This window comes from Parasteatoda tepidariorum, chromosome 8 (assembly GCF_043381705.1).
Source record: "Parasteatoda tepidariorum isolate YZ-2023 chromosome 8, CAS_Ptep_4.0, whole genome shotgun sequence".
In the NCBI taxonomy this organism is placed as follows: Eukaryota; Metazoa; Arthropoda; class Arachnida; order Araneae; family Theridiidae; genus Parasteatoda; species Parasteatoda tepidariorum.
This window is the reverse complement of record NC_092211.1, coordinates 46,640,992-46,660,558: the sequence shown is the minus strand read 5'-3', so window position 1 is coordinate 46,660,558 and position 19,567 is coordinate 46,640,992. Positions and strand designations below refer to the sequence as shown.

The 19,567-nt window shown below is 28.7% G+C and overlaps 1 protein-coding gene across 2 annotated transcripts in view; it reads right to left on the bottom strand.

Annotated features, from left to right (window-relative positions):
- Positions 1–19,567, bottom strand: part of LOC107443056 (cell adhesion molecule Dscam1) — a 207,621-nt gene that overhangs the window by 169,657 nt on the left and 18,397 nt on the right. For both annotated transcript variants that reach the window (XR_001583949.3, XM_016056799.3), the window contains exon 2: positions 12,648–12,971. Coding sequence is in view for 1 of the 2 variants with exons in the window: in XM_016056799.3 (XP_015912285.1) it covers positions 12,648–12,971 (324 nt within the window). In the remaining variant the exon portion in view is untranslated. The remainder of the gene's footprint in view (positions 1–12,647; positions 12,972–19,567) is intronic.

Genomic DNA, 19,567 nt, shown 5'->3' with positions numbered 1-19,567 from the left:
ACATCAGTGCCTCTGAGAATTCTTTATTACCTCACTACAATGATAAATTCAATTTTATTTTGCAACCAAAATAATTTATTTTCATTCGCGTTTCTGACAAGATTATAATCATTGCAAACTGTTTTTAATAAATTTTGTTTTCTCTCCAAAATTTAGAAAATATTGAAAAAGAAAGCTTCGCCTTTTAACGGGAAAAACTGTTATGTACATCAGAGATAATTATTTTAATACGCACGATGTCACACGAAAATAAAATTACTATTTTTAAAATTATTACTGTAAAAATATATCTCAGGTTGAAAAACCATATTTTAAAAATTAACTGATATAAACAGGAGAGTTCATGTAGAAATAAACATTATTTGTGTCATATAAATTTAAGATGACTTATGTTTTTTAGCTATAATTTCTAATTAATTGTCAAAATTTTCACTTTTAGCAGAAGACCAGTAGCTGCATCTATTCACGAAGCATTAAAAGATAATCTATTTAAGCTGAGCAGTTGTAACAAACTGGAGGTTGCATGATTATTTCAACGATTTGAAAAAAAATTTCATTTCACTCAAAAATGAAATGACTTATACTTCTATACCTCATAGTTGTTAAAATTTTCTCTTTTAGCTGGATGCCAATGAATGTTTGCATTCAAAAAACGAATGCTTGTTTGCATCATATGTTGCAATGAATGTTTGCAACTTATTTGCAATTCCATCATAAAAAAAGAATATTACTTTTTAGTTGGGAAGTTCTAACGATCTCGAGAGTTCATGAGAATTTTAATGCTGGTAAATTAATCTTAATAGCAATCAAAATCAAAATTACTTATGTTTTTTATCTCTGATTTTCCCATAATTGTCAATTATTTTTTAATATGATATCATTGAATGCTTATATTCTAAATAGTGATTCTTAGAGCATAAGAAAGAAAACTATAGTTACATTAGTAACAAGCTTGAGCGTTCAGGATTATTTTAGTGTTCATAAATTTTGTTCATTCCACTCAAAACTAAAATGACTTATGCTTCTTTATCTATAATTTCCCCATAGTTTTCATCTTTATTTAATAATCATAGTGGAACAGCCGACCCGATTTCCGGTTTACGACTACTAATGTTCAGCATTGTAATCTTGAACCCTATCCAGATGACAAGGGAACTCCTGTATCAAGTATAGGGAGAAATTTGCCTTTGTAGAGGACTTTTTGATGGAACTAACCCACATTCCATCACACGGTTAACCTAATGTCAAGAGAACTTTAACCCATGATCCGACTACCACTGAGGATAGTTTTACGTCAGTACTGTAGTCGGTGCCAACATTTAACATGGCTACGAGAGTGGACTTCGTATCGACCAGCCGTTGCTGGGATTTGAACAGGGATCACCTCATTAGAAGGTGAATGCTCTATCCTCTGAACAAATACTGCTCTCCCCAAAGCTTTCAACATTCTTTAGCAGTACGCCAATGGATAATTGTATTCCAACTAGTGATTCAGAGAACATTAAATAAGCTATGTTTAAACCAAGTAGTTATAACAAACCAGAGATTTCATGATCATTTTAATGATGATAACTGAAAACTGAAATATCTTATACTTCTTTATCTATAATTTTCCCAAAACTGTCAAAATGTTCTCTTTCAGGAGTATAAGAAAGAAACTATTCTGAAAGTCACGATCAAAGAGTCACGCAAAGGAGACAAAATGCTTTTACAATATAACTATGACTATTCCGGAAGAAGGAGGTGAATACCACAAGTCACGAAAAGATGCACGGACATTTTATTCTCCCGAAGCACGAAAATTCTTCTCCTGCATCCCTATCCTCTTTCAAAACTTCCTTCTTTGCCTTCTTTCCTTCTGCTGTTACACGATAGGCTGCTTTTCCTTGTATGTCTCACACTCTTGTATATCGAATTCTCCATTTCAAAAGACTTCCACCTTCTTTTTTTGAAATAATAAATGATCTGTCTCTATCCTATTTGGATATAAGGTAACTGTCTCTATTATGTGTCATATTTTGGCCATTTTCATGAAGTATGTTCTCGTTTTCTACTCGTGGAAGTCTATTACAAATAATAAATGTTTGTGTGAAATAAAATATTTATTATTTATTTACAATGCAGAGTTTTTGAATTCCATTTTCAAGCATTTGTGAAAGGATCTTAATTATTGCAAAATATTGTACTCAAGTGGAATAATTGGTGATGAAATAAAAGTGAATTGCTTTATGTGTATAAATGTTTGCATTTAAATATTTTTGCTTACCTACTTAAAATATTAGTTTTTAATACTATATATAATTCTAGGATATATGTATATTTAAGGTAATTTTTAATTTAACTTTGCTTGCTTCAATGGGTGCAGGCTGTGAGCACAGTGACTTAAAATATTCCCAATGATATGTGTTGGAACCCTTTTGCTATCATTCGAGGTATCATTCTACTTATAACGCAATCATCAAAAGTTATATCATCGAAAGTTCTTAACGAAGGAACGTTTGTTCCACTTTTAGAATAAAAATCTTTTTCACTTCTCGGTTGGCGCTAAAATTAGGGGGCCTTTGAATATACCTGTAAAGCAAACAAGTAAACATTGCAAAAAAGCTCTCAAAAAATGCCGAGAACGAAAAAGAACGTCCTTCTACATATAATGCATATATAGGGGAAGTTCATCAAAAAGTTCTTAACGAAGGAAAGTTTGTTCCACTTTTGGAATGAAAATCTTTTTCACTTCTCATTTGGCGTAAAAATTAGGGGGACCTTGAATTTACCTGTAAAGCAAACAAGTAAACATTGCAAAAAAGCTCTAAAAAAATGCCGAGAGCTAAAACCAACGTCCTTCTACATATAATGCAAATATAGGGGAAGTTCATCAAAAAGTTCTTAACGAAGGAAAGTTTGTTCCACTTTTAGAACAAAAATCTTTTTCACTTCTCGGTTGGCGTAAAAATTAGGGGGCCTTTGAATTTACCTGTAAAGCAAACAAGTAAACATTGCAAAAAAGCTCTCAAAAAATGCCGAGAACGAAAAAGAACGTCCTTCTACATATAATGCAAATATAGGAGAAGTTCATCAAAAAGTTCTTAACGATGGAAAGTTTGTTCCACTTTTTGATAAAAAGTCTTTCTCACTTCTCGGTTGGCTAAGAAATTAGGAGGCCTTTGAATTTACCTGTAAAACAAACAAGGGAACATTGCAAAAAATCTCTCAAATACCGAGAACGAAGAAGAACATCGTTTAAATTCAGCAAGTCTTTTTCCAAATGCATGCAATTGATTTCACATGCGAAATTTTAATTACATAAGAATTACAAAATATTACAATTTTCCTTTGTGCATGTCATCAAATGGACTTTTTTCTGACTTTTTAATTTATTATTATTATTATTTAAATAGGCAAGTAGCCGCCCATTTTATGTGGAGGATAGAGGCTTCGCCAACTATGGTTTCGGCGGTGGTTCGATTACTCGTTCTTAAAACTGGGTGATTTACAATTTTTTTAGTCATGCCTTAGTTATACGGATTCTGATTTAATTTCCCCATTGGATTGACAGCCGATAGAAGAATCATTCGAGTTTTAAGAAAATCAAAGATTTTTATAATTGCTAAATCTCGAAAACATTTTTGATTTTAAAAATGAGCTTTCGACGTAAATACTGTGCGTTTTTTACATGGAAATTCCTATTAATGGTTTTCCAATAGATTTTAATGTATATTTTTAATGAAATCGTAAATCAAAAAAAAAAGGAGCAGCTGTTCAACAAACAAAAAATGTGTGAAAGTTAGAAGAAAAATAATAGCAGGAAAAAAAACATGCAAGAAATAATAGCGAAATAGAGAAGAAATTAAAAATTAATCAGCACTCTCAAGATGCTTCGAATTCTAAAAATTTATTCACTGCAACATAAGGAATTTATTTTTTCATTTTAGATTAACAACTTTAGATTTTTGCAGAAATTGGATGTAATGATTCAGTTTTAAATACTTTAGTAATGCGTTCGGATTCTGTCGGTGGGAAAAGAAATGAGAATTTCGCTTACGTGATTACTTGGATTGTTCCTAACTAATGAAAAATCGTTAAGTTAATTTTTCGAGTTATTGAGTAAGAAAATCCTAGAGGACAAGTAAACTTTACATCAAATTCTTCTTTTTAGTTGATTTCATACTTTTTTCTTATTGTATGTATTCTAACTGCAAACATGATATAATCATAAACCTTTAACATTATGCTAAATAGAAAAGCAACGAGGAATCATTTTTAATTTCAACTTGATTAATTTAAGCTTTGAAAATTTCTTGTTCGACTTTAAAAAAAATCCCTGTAAAATTATTGTACCAAAATTAATCATTGCGAAATAATTCTTAGCTTCCCTTTTCGAATAAAAATTATCTCATCTATACTGGAAAAAATTCCAGATCAAATTACGATATAAAATTCATTTTTACAGAGAAATATTGTACCGTAATTTTTACATTTTTTTTTTAATTTGAGTGATATTATGGTAACTATTACTGAGAGGAGTACGGTATATCAGTTTTTTTTGAACCGTTACAAGTTCCTGTAAAAATAGATTTTCCGGTAATAAGTACCGTAAAGTTCATTCAGATTAGTCTTGATTGTCACACAGTTAGTCTGAGTGACTAACCTGTGAGTGAGTATCTAATAATTATTAATTATACCTAAAAAAATATTTCCTTTTCTGTGAAATGCATTTGAAAACTAGATTTTGTTTTTTATTGTATGAAAAGCTTTGCTGTTACATGCTCCAAAACTCACGTCTTCGTGAGAAAACAAAAACTAAACAGTATAAGCGGAATTTCAACCTAATGCAACGGGAGATATATTTATAAGCACGAATTTAAAAATAAATTCTGTTTTAATTTTTTAAACGTATGTCTTATTTGAAAAAATGCTCACGTTCTTCATGCAAGACTAAATGATGAAAAATATTTTAAAATATAATAAAAGTATAAGAGAAACTGTAAAACGAAATTCAAGAGTAATGTATTCAATTTTGTAAACAGTCCGTTCCTAAAGCATCCGGATAACGTGATTATGCATAGCACGCAAATAATTTCTGTTTCAAAGGGACTGGTTGCAAATTATCTGAAGAATATGACATTTCATTTAACTGATTGTGTTTTAATTCGCTTAAATCGAAATAACTTTCAAATTAAGTCTAAATGTTCTACGCTACATAATATATGAGTCGAAAATGTATGTTTAAATATTAAATATTTATCGATGCAAACAAGACTGCTTCACAATTATCATAAATTCATTTAATTCATTGCAAATGATTCTATATGGTTTTATTATTTACACCATTCCTTATAAATGTTTCAAAGTTTAATAAAAAGAATATAAAACTTGAAACTGGTGCAAGAATAAGTTATTTTCAAGAGGGTTTAATATTTAAAGAATGTCATTGCTTGATAATTAAGGAAGTAATTTTCAATTGAACTTTAAATGGATTTTATTTAATTATTTTCGAAATAGTAATCAAAAAAAATATTTCTTTTTTTAAGAATAAACATTTATTTTTAGGAAATACATAATTATTATTTTCTAGAAAGAAAAATGTTTTTAACACCTCTTAGATATTTTTTTACTGATTTAATTTTCTCCATTTGAATATTAAGATGTGAAAATAATGCCGAAAAATGCATGAAAAATGTAAGGAGGAAATATAAAGGGTTTCATGCGTAATTCTGAATTTAACAAAGCATAATATCAAAAAGTGAAACCGAGTTTCATCAAATAATGTCCTATTATTTGATAAACATTTTTGCTTGTAAAAATATTTTAGAGCATAAGTATCCCAAAATGTTTATACACGTTTTTTTAAACCTGAAGTATATAAGTTTAGATTTTGAAATAACATATTTTAAATACAATTTTAATCAGAAAGTTAGAGATTTAAAATGTTCAATTTTGCCTGAATAATCAAAAGAATTTTGTAAAGCTATTATGCATTTTTTTATTATTTATGTTGATATTCCAACTGCCTTGTATAATTAGCTATAATACAAATTCTCATTTGAAATGGTCTTGAATAGAAAACAATGCAGTGAAATAATAATTATGAATGAAACAACAATATTTCAACTCCATAAGGATTAAATAATGTAAGAAATGTTATTGATATTTAGAAATGTTTCGATAAAGTTTTATCAGAAAAAAAATAAAAAGAGCACTATTATCGTCACTCTTTCATCATTTCAAATATTTTTTCTAAAGAAACATTAGAAAACTCGGCACGCTATATCACAATATTATGAACGTCAAATACTAATAATTCATACTATAACTTATCTATTTATGAAGTATACAAAATGAATAAATTTCACTCATTTTATGTGTTAATTATAATCGTATTTTATTAAGCAAGAAATACGTGAAACGGTTTTGAAATATTAGAAAAAATCATTCAGCTCATTAAAATTAATTGACTGTTTTGGAAAAGCTAGCCACATTAGAAAAATGCACTTTCAAGTCTGTGATTAAATCTGAAACTTGTTTAAAACACTGACTTCAGTTGTACTTACAAACATTTTTACGAATACATTGAAAGCTAATTTAAACCACATTAAAGCAAAATAGCTCAGAATGCAATCGTTATTAAAAAAAATCCATTTAATTACATCCAAGTCAAGCGATTTCTTTTAAATTGATACTTTCACTTCAAATTTATTCGCGACTAACTAATTACTTTAAATGGATAGCGGGAAAGCCTTATTAAAGTTTTTGAAAACTTTTCTGAAACATAATTTTGCAATTCATTTCCGTTCGTTTCGTTTCTTTAAAATCCTCTTTCCTCCCTACTTTTCAGTTAATGCAAGAGTTGAAGAGGAGTTGTTAAGTTTTCTGAAAATGCACTGAGAAACGATGCCATTAGTCGTTGAATAGGAAGGAGAAATGAACCGCGGATTCTTTCAGTCGGATGTTGGAAAAGGAAATTGAGACGATGGAACGTCCACAAAATGAATAGAGTCGATTGAAAGAATATTTTTTCTTATTAATATTCAGTAACAAGAGTTGATTTCATACAAGGAGTCATGAAATTTTTCTTTCAAAAATAAATATTTAGAAAGCATTCCTTGAAATTAATATGCATACATACTGCCTTCCAACTGGTAAGACGGAATTTGTTTTAATCTGGAACTGGAGATGATACCGGAGATGTTTTGTTTCTAAAATGAGTACATTTATTCGAAAAAAACATTCTTGTTTATAATTATTCGAAATAGTGTAAGGATTTTGATTAGTAAACAAACTATTTATGTAGCAAATATTTCAATCTGATTACCCTGACGTATGTGAAAAAATTTAGAACAAGAAAATATTGTCTCCACTATAATGTAATCGAAAAGTGTAAATTTAGGTTAATTTGTTATATGAAAATATGAACATCGTATATGTGTGATACGCAAGAGATATTCTTCTTGAATATATAAATTACGACACATTACTTCACTGTAAAAATGTACATATAAAATTACGGTTTAATGTTTCTGCATTTTGGATGCATCATTCATAAAATCCATTTTACTGAAAAATCCACTTTTACCATGAAATATTTTGCCCTAAATGCCAGCAATAATTTTTTTTAGTTCGAGTAATTCAGTGATTTTACGGTAAATATTACCGTTAAATATATGGTATATCACAAATTTTGCTCCGTAAAATGTTTCAGTAATTAATTTTACGATAAGAAGTAACAGCACGCAAAGTGCCGGGTTTTTTACGGAGTCTGGAATTTTTAAAAGTGTAATCATAGAGATATGTATGTTCAAACATGTTTTCTGATGTGGATGAAGAATTTAAGCCAAAAAATATTGATAGTAAGTATAAAATTATAAATAAAAAAATTTATCGGAGAAGCACTGTTAAAATTTTCCTTATAAAATTAGGGTAATATAACTGGCAGCTGTCTGTCCATCCGATTAACCATAAAGTTTACGGAAAGAATTTTTTTTTCCTTTATGGTATTATAACCATTTACAAAAATATCGTTATAAAACAATGAATACAAAACTATAAGGTTTTTAACCATTTACAACTAGCACTTTTTAAAAACGTAATAATTTTCTAACTAGACATAGAAGCTCGGTTTGTCGTAAGTTAATGATCATTGAAGAGTGTCGGACACTGGGAATTCATCACGTGTTGAACGGAATGGAGAAAATATTGTAGTGTCAACACTAGGACTCGAACTCCAGTTCTGATGGTCATGAGAGTGACAGATGAGCCCACTCGGCTATGATATGTACGCAGTAGCGAAGAACTAAGTAGCTTCATTAGGTGGTTCTAGTTGGGGCTATGAAATTATGGATGTTTAACCGTATTAGGTGAAAGCAGTTTATAAACAGTTTTTCCTAAACTTAACAGTTTGATTACCTTTTCATTTATGGTTATTTGACTGTGTTGATTAAATATGGTAAAATAGCCATGCAATCAATTGTTATTTAACCATTTCTTTCGAGAAATTTCTAACAGTGAAATGAAATTTATAGGTAGTAAGTATAAAAATGTATTAAAAGTTTAAACTTTTACGAAATATATTAACCATTAAAAAGAGCCTTAATCTAATTTACAGTCAATGCAAGCGTTGAAAAGAAGTTGTTAAGTGTTCTGAAAAAGCACTGAGGAATAATGAATCTAATTGTTTGAAAGAATCTCGTTATTAAGACTATCAAAAAGTACCAGCACTTAGGGTGCTAGTATTTTTTGACGTAAATAAACCGAAAATCTGATAAACTGTATTATTTACAGTAATATTTACAGTAAACCACTGAATCTCTCTAATTAAATTAATATTAGTGTAAAATTCACAATATAAAATTTTACTTCGGTAAAATGGACTTTGCTCTCAAAGTGCTTGTACTTTTTACCATGATTTGATCCAGAACTTTTTACAGTGCAGTAAGAATTGATAGAGAAATTTTGAATGGAATAACAATTTTTTAGTGGTAAGAAGTTGTGAAATTTTCTTTAAAAATCACATATGTGAAAAGGATTTCGAGTAAAAGAAAAAAAAGGATGCGTAAAAGAAAGGGATATCACTGCATTTGATAAAAATACAGTAATAATACTTTAGTAATATTTTTACTAATAATATGCATAATTTTTTATAACAAATGTAATAATTTGAATAACTTAAATGTAGATGAAATTAAAACTATCCATTGTATGGGTTTACTGAAATATTTTAGATATGTTTATATATAGACTGATTTACTAAAATGAAAAATATAATATGTAGACTTTGTACTTCTTGTACTTTATAATGTAGACTTTGCACTTCTTGAGATATTCGATCATCACTAAGCATTTTACTCAAACTGTCTATTTAAAAATAAAATATAAAGTGAATCAATAATCAAGAAATATGTGCAGGAAATATTTTTAAATGGTGTTCTTAATGATATCAAACTTAATGCATAAATCTCACTTCATTTGTATCTTAGTTGATATTTTGAAAAACCTATCGAATAGCACCAAACACGCCACTTCACCTCAACTCCCAGTCTAAGGCGAATTGCGGGGGAAGAAGCTAATTTATGGAAAGTGGTTGAGTTTTGGGTTATTGTGTGGGTTTTCTAAATCATCATATAGAATTTTCCAAATGGGTCCAATTTTTGTTTTCAAAAATAAATATGTATGCCAGAAGATGAATTAAGTCATAGATCTTAATACATGCCATCCAAAATAGAAACGTCCAATTATCTATAATAATCTACAATTAAATAAAACATGTACATTTTCAATACAATGCCCAAAAGCTGGATCTAAAGAATTCCATATGATATGTATTCTGTTTAATATTTCAAAGGTGATTACAATGTTTTCTTTTCGTTTGTATTTGGTTAAAAATTACAAGAATACTGGAAACCATCGTTCCTCTTAACTTGTTAGTTAAAAGTAGAAGAGAAATTACTAAGTTTCCATTAAAAAATGCACTAAAAAGTGCTACTGCTAGTGATTGAATGGAGAATAGAACTCCGAAAAATGAATATTGAACAGGAAAAACAAATAGAAGAAAATAATATTAAACAGGAAAAAAATAGAAAAAAGGGAATATTAAATAGGAAAAAAAATAGAAAAATCAAAATTGAATTGTGAAAATGGAAGAAAAAGAGTATTGAACTTAAAACGAAATAGAAAAAAAAGAATATTGAACAGGAAAAAGAAATAAGAAAAAAAATATTGGGCAGGAAAAAGAAATAGAAGAATAAGCCAACAATTCTTTCAGATTCAAATGCTAGGGTTGTGTACAAAAGGTTTATATTAATAATATTTAGTAGCAATACTTGATTCAATAAAAGGAGCAAAGTTCCAGAAACATTTATTTATAAAGTATTTCCATTTTAAGAAGATTAATTTCGGGAAAAATTGTCGAAAACACTGGAGTAAATGAAAAATTTATCTAAAATAGAACTGCCACAAAACTGTATAATTAATAAACTTTTCCTCAAAGTTGATAAACAACGCATAAAACATATTGTATATAGAAATAGAGATTTATAGAGATGGAGATTTTTTTTTGACAAAAGTTGCATTAAATTTACGGGACTCCTTGCGAATTGAATGTTAAGAACCATGCATTTATTGCTATTGAATAATTAATGAAATCAAATTGACAAAGCTGTGAAATAAGGCACTGTGCTGTTTATTACTTATTTTTTTAATTTTGTTTTTTCAAATTAATATAACACGTTACTCCACAACAAAAGAAAACATCAATTTACAATTCAGTGAAAAAGTTAACTTGAATTCTGAAGTCAAAAGCTTGGCAGTTCAGATAGAGAAGTTTATGAAGCATATATAATTTTATCTATAATTTTATAGAAAAAAATTCTCTACTTCTAAACTCATTAGATTAAAACATAAAAGAACGGATTTTTGTATTTTTACTTTTTTTTGTCTTGCCAGGTTCTGATATAGTGAAAAAGAACTTTATAGGACTATAGAATTTTTTAAATTATTGTTATTTGTTGGCGTTTTAATCAGCTCTTCTCTATCCATAGAAAAGAAAATTCCATGAGGAAAGAAATTCATGTAAAACGAAAAAATGTTTGATGATGTCTACCTGGCGCAAACTTTATATTTGCTATGCAATTGACATAATATCAATGTTTATACAGAATACATTTTTAAATATCATACGGGCATATTAAACTATTTGTTACAACAAGAATATGTGTTAAGATAGAAGCGTTATACTTATTTTAAGAAATGTTTCTTAAAATTACATATTACTTATAAGTAATAACTTTATTACTTGGCTAAGTCTCATTTTTATAGCTATTTTATTTATCAATACATAAATAATAATGCTTATCAAACAAAATTACTAAGTGTAATATTTCTTAAAGAAGGATACAGTTAATGTTTACTCCGTTATTATAACCACATCCTATTTTTAATTTACAATAACCAATTTTCAGTTTAGAGTGTTTTCAGACAGACATAAGGTATTTACATACATTTCTTATCATAATATCAAGAGGAAAGGAAAATTGGAAGAAAAATTTGTAAAATCGAATCAAGACAAAAGAATTTTCTTTCCTAACAAGAGAAAAATAGATTAGTGTCGCGTTTTTAAATGCAGGTCAGCTAATAGAAACGCATAATATTTTTCTTTTACAAAACTAACCAATTTTCAATTTGCAGAATTTTCAGGCATAAATAAAGTAGGGGAGAGTGGGGTCAATTGTAACAGGGTACTATTGTAACAGAGTAAAAATTTCGAGCGTCGGGTTCTAGATTTGGTTCCTAGGTGGCGCACAAGGTGTATTTAATAAATCTACTTGTACACCCCTGCTGGCAACCATTTTCATGTACTTTTGAATGAGTTACATCACAAAAGATATTTTCAAACTACGTAAGTACTTTTTTTTGGTATATGAATATTATACTGTAACAAAGTAATTTTGTTTATACAAATAAAAATTATTAACCGAATTATGTCAGTGGACACATTAATTAACATTTAAAAAATAACATTAGTTTTGTTAATTAACTAGCATTGTTTTTAACAAATGAAGCTGAAATGACGTCTTGGGGACTATTGTAACAATAAGTAAAGGGTCGATTGTAACAGCTGAAAATAAATAATCTCATGTTTAAAAACCATTACTTAGCTCTTTAAGAACCACTAATAGTTTCCTATATTATGTTTCATGCGCATTATTTTATTTGTCACTTTTCACAGCATAAATTATAATTTTTAACCCCATAAAGTTAAAAGTTTAACCCTTTAGGTCACTGCTCATTATTATTTTTACTCCTAAAATATCTCTTCTATTTTGATCAATAAAAAAAATATATCACAACTATGATCATATGTATAATTAACTACGTTTTAGTAGAATTTATGAACTGTTGCAATTGACCTCCTAAGGGAGGACAATTGTAACAAGTGTACGACTGTCAAAAATTGTTAATAAATTTTATAAGAACATTTAAAATAAGGTATTTATTTTTTTTCTAGTAGAGGATAGTCTAATTTACTCGTCTGTCAATTAATACTAATAATATGTTAGATTTTTTGTTATCTAAAAATAGTTAAGTAAAAGATGTTACAATTGACCCTACTTACATAAATTTCCTATCATGATTAAATAAATTTAAATTGTACTTACTTCCTCTTACATGAACATCTCTGGAACCAATAGTACCTGCTGCATTTGATGCAGTACATCTGTACACTGATGCATGTACATCTTGTCTGTAATGATCGGCATGGAAAGGAGAAAAGACTAAAGACCCATCGGGACGAATATGCCTCAATCCGGGAACGTCTTTAATAGGATTGCCATCTCTTGTTTCCCATCTCATTGTGGGAGCTGGATTACCCCTTGAAGTGCATGGAATCACGGCTCCAGTTGTATTATAAAAATCTATGTGTTCTGATGGCTCATTCACAAAGACTAGAGAGCGGCGATCTAGTTTATCTGCCCTGGAAGCTGAAAAATAATGTTGATAGTTTCATTTTTATTTTTACATATATCGACATTTACCAAATTTGAAATTCATTAAAATTGAATTTTTTTAAAACATAGTTTAAACATCAAATTACTAGTTACACTATTTGTTAGATACGAATAAATTAATTGTTCTAAGAACAGAAAACTACTTGTTTCAAATGTCTTTATGATAATATGTAAATTTTTTCATAAAAAGAGAAACCTAATAATTTTACTTCAACATAAAAACTGTCATCAGTCAAAAGCAAAAATGCAGAACTTTACAGGTATAATTGTTTTTTTTTTATTTAAATAATAAAAATTTAGAAATTTACTTGTTTTCAAATTTACTTTACTTTTAGAGATTTATTTTGTCGAATTTTTTCGAACAATTTATTTTTTTAAATATTTGAATTATAATGCAATATTCAATATTTGCAGTAAAATTATATAATATATAAACTATAATTTTTGCAAATGTGAAAAAAAAATCATTGTATTTTGCAAAATTTTTTTTCCTCAAGTGCTAAATATTGATTCGTGTTTTTAGGATATTTCTAAGAATAAAATTACCTATTTATTGTTAAAATCTAAAAATTACTGAAAGCAGTGAAATTCTGTGAATGTTTAAATTCGTAAATGTTATTTTAGCATTAGCGTAATCAAAATATATAAGTTAAAATAATATAAATATATAATAAAATACATTAAGATAATGCCTTGAGTTAAGTGGTAATTTTAAAATATATAATTATTTATTAATTAGATATTAAAGGAAATAGACTTTTTAAATCTCCATATATGCAACATATTGATTGTCACTTTTTTAGAAGTATAAAATATATATTTACCTATTTATCAATAAATAGCTGAAAGATTCTAAAAAATGTAAAATTGTGTAAATGGCTTAATTCTAGTGTGTTACTTTAGTCTCAGAGAATTCAAATTAATTTAACATGAAAAAAAGCACATATTGAAAAAAAAGGCAATACAATTTCATAAGTAAAATTATAATCTAAAGGTATTTAATTATGTATTTAACGTTTTTCTAAACTTAAAACCGATACAGTTATTTTTAAAATGTTTTTTTTTTACTTTTTTCCATTTTAATTACTGCTAATTTCATTTAAAATGTTGTACCTTTCTTTTCTTCTGTTGGAGCTGAAAAATTTAAGCGTTACAATGATGCATTTCTGAAGTCACTTAGAAAGAATAAGACAAATGAGAATCCTCTGCTTAACTAAGCATGCATTCAGGAAAAAAATGGTATAACTAGAAATAAACTACAACTCTCTAAAGCCCAAAACGAGCGACAATATTGCTTTATCATTGACTCTTCGCATCATTGTTATCTTAAAGACAGCCTCTTCTGAGGACACAAATAAAAGTGGTAAAGCTAAAATACTTTCGACACGTGATTTATACATTTTTACCCTCTGCAACTGCTGGGTAACTACTCGGCGAAATTGTTCCCCATTTAGATTCATGAAGCAGATAACGTCCAACGAATGTCGAGTGCCAGAGCTCCAGTGTGATATACGTAGAATCTGCAGCCGCATTCATCCATTCATTTAGCGCGAGTCGAGTTTGTGGGCGTAAGTACGTTAGCCATTATACAAGCCAGAACCTTATAGAAATGGGCTTTTCACGCTTCAAGAGTCACAAATGCCAAATTAGGAACTTGATGGATTTACCCAAAAGGGGCATCTAATTTCAGTCCTTATTGTTATGATGCCTTGCTTATCAACTTTGATGAATCTTTACGTATTTGTTCGGTAAAGGGTAATTGTTGAAAGGATTTGGTATGAAGAGAATGATTAAAATTAGAATATAATTCGGTAGTTAGTCTTCTTTCAGGAAAACTAAACAGATTAGGAAAGACTGCCTAATATAAAAGGTTATAAATGCGTGGAAAGACTATTTTCCAAGACTACTTTAAAGGCTGATTCAGAGAACTTAGTTTTATGAACGCGCAGCTCATGTTTCACTTACATTGACTGCTATTAACATGCAGAGTAATGTTTTCCTATTTTTGGAGCATTAACTGTTACCTCCTTTTAAAGACAATATTATAACAATATATTGATTCGGTGATATTACAATCTAAAAAAAAACATAATAATAGGTAATACATAGGTTACAAAATCGCCACTTTTTTAAAATAATAAATAATACGAAGCTAAGGAAAAAATAGCACAAATGTCTACATGTATTGTTACTTCCTAACTTAGCATGTTTGAGTATGGTGTTCCCAATAATATTCTTTTAAAAATTAACATTGCATAACAACATTATTTTTTTAATCAACATAGTCTAATATTAGTCGGTTTATACCGATCGGTTTAATCTTCAAGCTGGGGCTTATTTTATACATAGTACAAAGATTGTTTTATGTGCATTTATATTAAGGAGGAATAGCATTAGTTTTCATACAGCTGATTCGTATTTTATACATAGTACAAAGATTGTTTTATGTGTATTTATATTAAGGAGGAATAGCATTAGTTTTCATACAGCTGATTCGTATTTTATATATTTCATAAATTTCTAGAACATTTATCATCTACGCACATTCTTTTTCACTTTACACGTCTTATTACTACCTAGTCTTATTATAACTTCATATTTGCAGGTCAAATACGCTTATAATTTTACACTTCTTAAATGTTTCAGCAACAAGGGACTATATCTGATGAAACATTTACCATGCTCGGAGCATTCCTATTATTTAATTATTTTGACATTAATTTCAGTTCACAGAGCCACAAGAAATGAAGTCTTTACGTTAAATTTTCATCTCAAAATTTCAATAAGTCTCTTTAAGAGAGCTAAAATTCTATTATCTTTGTAATTTTACCCTTTTCGTCATTTCAAGAAACTTGAAGCCAAACAATAAGTCTTCTATTCATTGAATTTCAATCATTGAGGCTTTAACATCATTCGCTTACAATTTTACTTGCAGCCAATTTCCTGTGAAGCGTAAATTCCTTCGGTGGTGAATTGAATTTGACTTTTCTACTGTACAGGGAGGAAATTACTACAAAGCCTATCTAAGCCTTCTCCCTTCTGGAAGGTTGAAGATGTGCATTCTTACGAAATGCTAATTAAAAGACAGTTATAATCGAAGCATAAAGAATTCGAATCCCAATTTACTTTAGTGTAACAGAAGAGTAGTAGAGTGTGTTTGCTACTCCTCTAATTCCATTTCAACGGTGTGATCTTTAGTGCTGTGTCGTACACTGATGCAGTTCTCTGAAAAAGACCTTACAACTTTGTGCGAACCTAATTTTCTAAGTTTTATTGGGTAGAACCACTGCTTCCTTTCTGAACAAACTAGCAATTTATACGATTTAAAATAGAGTGATTAGCAGTGATTTATATTCAGGTGATTTATGCAAGACTTGCAATGAACTATGCAATTATTGTAGATATTAATTCTACTAAGCGAAATATTATGTATCAAATTAATCCTTATTCTTGAAACTAGTACCATTTGTTAACCTTTTGTTCAGTTACAACTGGTGCCAGTGTAGACAAGTAGGATAATTACCAATTGTCAAATAGTCAAGTATCAATAGTTAAGTCAAATTAACAAGTTGTTTCATTATTAATTGACTTAAAAAAACTAGAAAAATCTCTTTGCTCTATTCATTTTTCTGATGTCCATTAAATTTGCAATAAAATATACGAAGAAGTAATATTTGATTAATATTGGATTAATTGGTTGCATGCCCGTTCATAGTTAAGGGTGAAAAATAAACGTCAATAAATTAATACTGGACAACACTTCAAGATCGTGCACAAAAGTGTGAAACATATATTGATGCAAATAATTAAGCAAAAAAAAAATTCATTCCTTTTCTTTATCTATTACTATTTGTTGCCCTTCTCGGTGGGTTTAGGTTATTAGATTAAGCAATACACGTTCTTAATAGTTTGTCCCATCAAAATAAAGATTAACTGTATTCAGTATCATCTGGCATAATGCTGTTCCTCTAGGCAACTCATACTTATAATTTCCCAAAATCAGGCTATTTTCTCCTGAATCTGCGAGAAACAGTAAAAACCTTACATAAAAACGTATAGTATTGGTGCAGCGATAACTATAACCCAAGAGTAGAAAAAAATACTATAATAATAAAAAATTTAGAATTTTTTTTATTAATTTATAAACATTTTGTACCTATATGAAGGTATACTTGTTGCATATTAAAACTAAATCTACTATCATGTTACCAGTAGTGTCTATTAACAAAATTAACCATCATTAATTCCAATAGTAGTATGACAACTTTTAAGGTTCCCCAAAATTAATGTGTATATTCTCTACATTAATTTTGCTTTTCAGAGCTTATTCTTATATCAATTAGTACTTAAACAAAAATTAATGAAGTATAATTGACGGCAATAATGCTTTACAATTTGCTACGCTCTCTTAAATGAATTCGTAACATTTCTCCACTTACTTTGCTTTTCAGTACAAAGCTTTTCTTTTTCCTTTTTTTTTCAATTATCGTTGACTTTAAATAATTTAGTTTTATAGTAACACGTTTTAAAAGTATAACTGTAAACATAATAAACACGTGATTTAACACTAGAAGTGCCATTGGGGTCATTTTGACCCTTTTTGGCCATTTCTTATGAAATATTTGATACAAGTGAGCTTCGACGCTCATTTTTTTCGTTACATTGAGAAGACCACAAGAACCTCCCATGGTAAGCCTAACGTCTAGGGAACTCTGACCCATGATCCGTCTATCACTGAGGATATTTCACGTCAGCACTGTGGTTTGTGCAAGCCGGATGCGAAATTCGTATCGAACAGCCATCACCGGGATCAAACCTCGGTTCACCTCATTGGAAGCCACGATGGCTCTATCCCCTGAGCCATCGCGGCTCTATGTCAAAATTTCGTGCCTTTCTGTTGATTGCTAAAATAATTAGGGAAATACCTAAGACAGTGAAAAGGGATTATTTTGACCCTCATCCGAAAAATCACCATATTTGAAGTTTTATTTATGTTTTTGATTTTGCAGAACTGCAAACTATATAAAGAAGAATCGAAGAACAGAAATTGGGGACCACACCGTGTTAAAAAAATGTCACGCTCAACAGATTTCGTGAAATAGTCCCTAATGAATTATAATCTTGATACTTTTAATAAAAAGTAATGATGATAAAATAATGATATTTTCGATAATAAAAAACGTATTTTCTCTGATTAACCATACTTTTTTTCCGACTGATTCGGATTTCTGATTCCCACTGTACGTATGGAAAATGAGGTCCCAATTGTTTGGCCGGGAGAGCTATCAAAAGTTTGGATTCCCTAATGTTAATGTTATTTTTATTCATTATTTTTTTATTATTATCCAAAGATAAATCAATGCCGAAATAAATTTTAGTAAATATCCATTTTTTTAAAATTTTAATTAGCAATAGTCGAAAAAATTTTGAATTGTAAGGTAAACAATTTTACATCATCTTAAATTATCTAAAATTACTTGCTAAAATACAGAATTTGAAGGAAATTGGTTGAATAGTACCTAAAAAATTGAATTTTTAAAAAGTAGTGTATTTAAAATTTGATTTTTCAAGAATTATTCCAACGATTTCGCTTTAATTTTGCATTTTGCGATGTAAATTTAGATACTTTAAAATTATGTAAAAATTTATGCACCATGCAATTCGAAAGTTTTTCTACTGTTATTAAATAAAATAATTAAAAGTGATATATATTAACTAAAATTATTTTTTGGATGGAATTTTCTTTGGATAAATGAATTTTATAATTATATGCATAACGTTTTCAATTCGCTAAGAAAGTTCTGGAAATATGGCGAAATACGCAAAAATTGAAATCAACATAAGGGGTAATAGTGTATTTAAAATTTGATTTTTCAAGAATTATTCCAACGATTTCGCTTAAATTTTGAATTTTGCGATGTAAATTTAAATACTTTAAAATTATGTAAAAATTTATGCACCATGCAATTCAAATGTTTTTCTGCTGTTATTAAATAAAATATTTAAAAATGATATATATTAATAAAATTATTTTTAGGATGGAATGTTCTTTGGATAAATGAATTTTATAATTATATGCATAAAATTTTCAATTCGCTTAAAAAGTTCTGGAAATATGGCGAAATACGCAAAAATTAAAATTAACATAAGGGGGTCCAAAGTAAAGCTCTCCTAACTAAACTATGGGAGCCAGATTGTAACTACCCCCCAAAATTTGGGATCAGAAATCTTAATCCGTCAAAAAAAAGTATATTTATTCATTGGAAGTACGTTTTTGTATCTGATTTCGTGACTTAAAATGTCGTCTGCACTAATTAATTATCATATTTTCGTTCACCTCCTTGAACCATAAACATAGACTCTTACAACGGGAAGATCCGATCATTAAATCAAAAGTTATTCAAGGTGGTCAATTTTCCTTAGTGCACTGTACATGTTGAATATAGACGGTTATATTTGCTATAATCTTGGACTAGTTTGTATTGTTAAAAGGCAGTTATTGCCATGTAAGTGATAATGAAAATTTATAGTATGATGTTCAAACATCATATTTTTGATTTTAACTCATA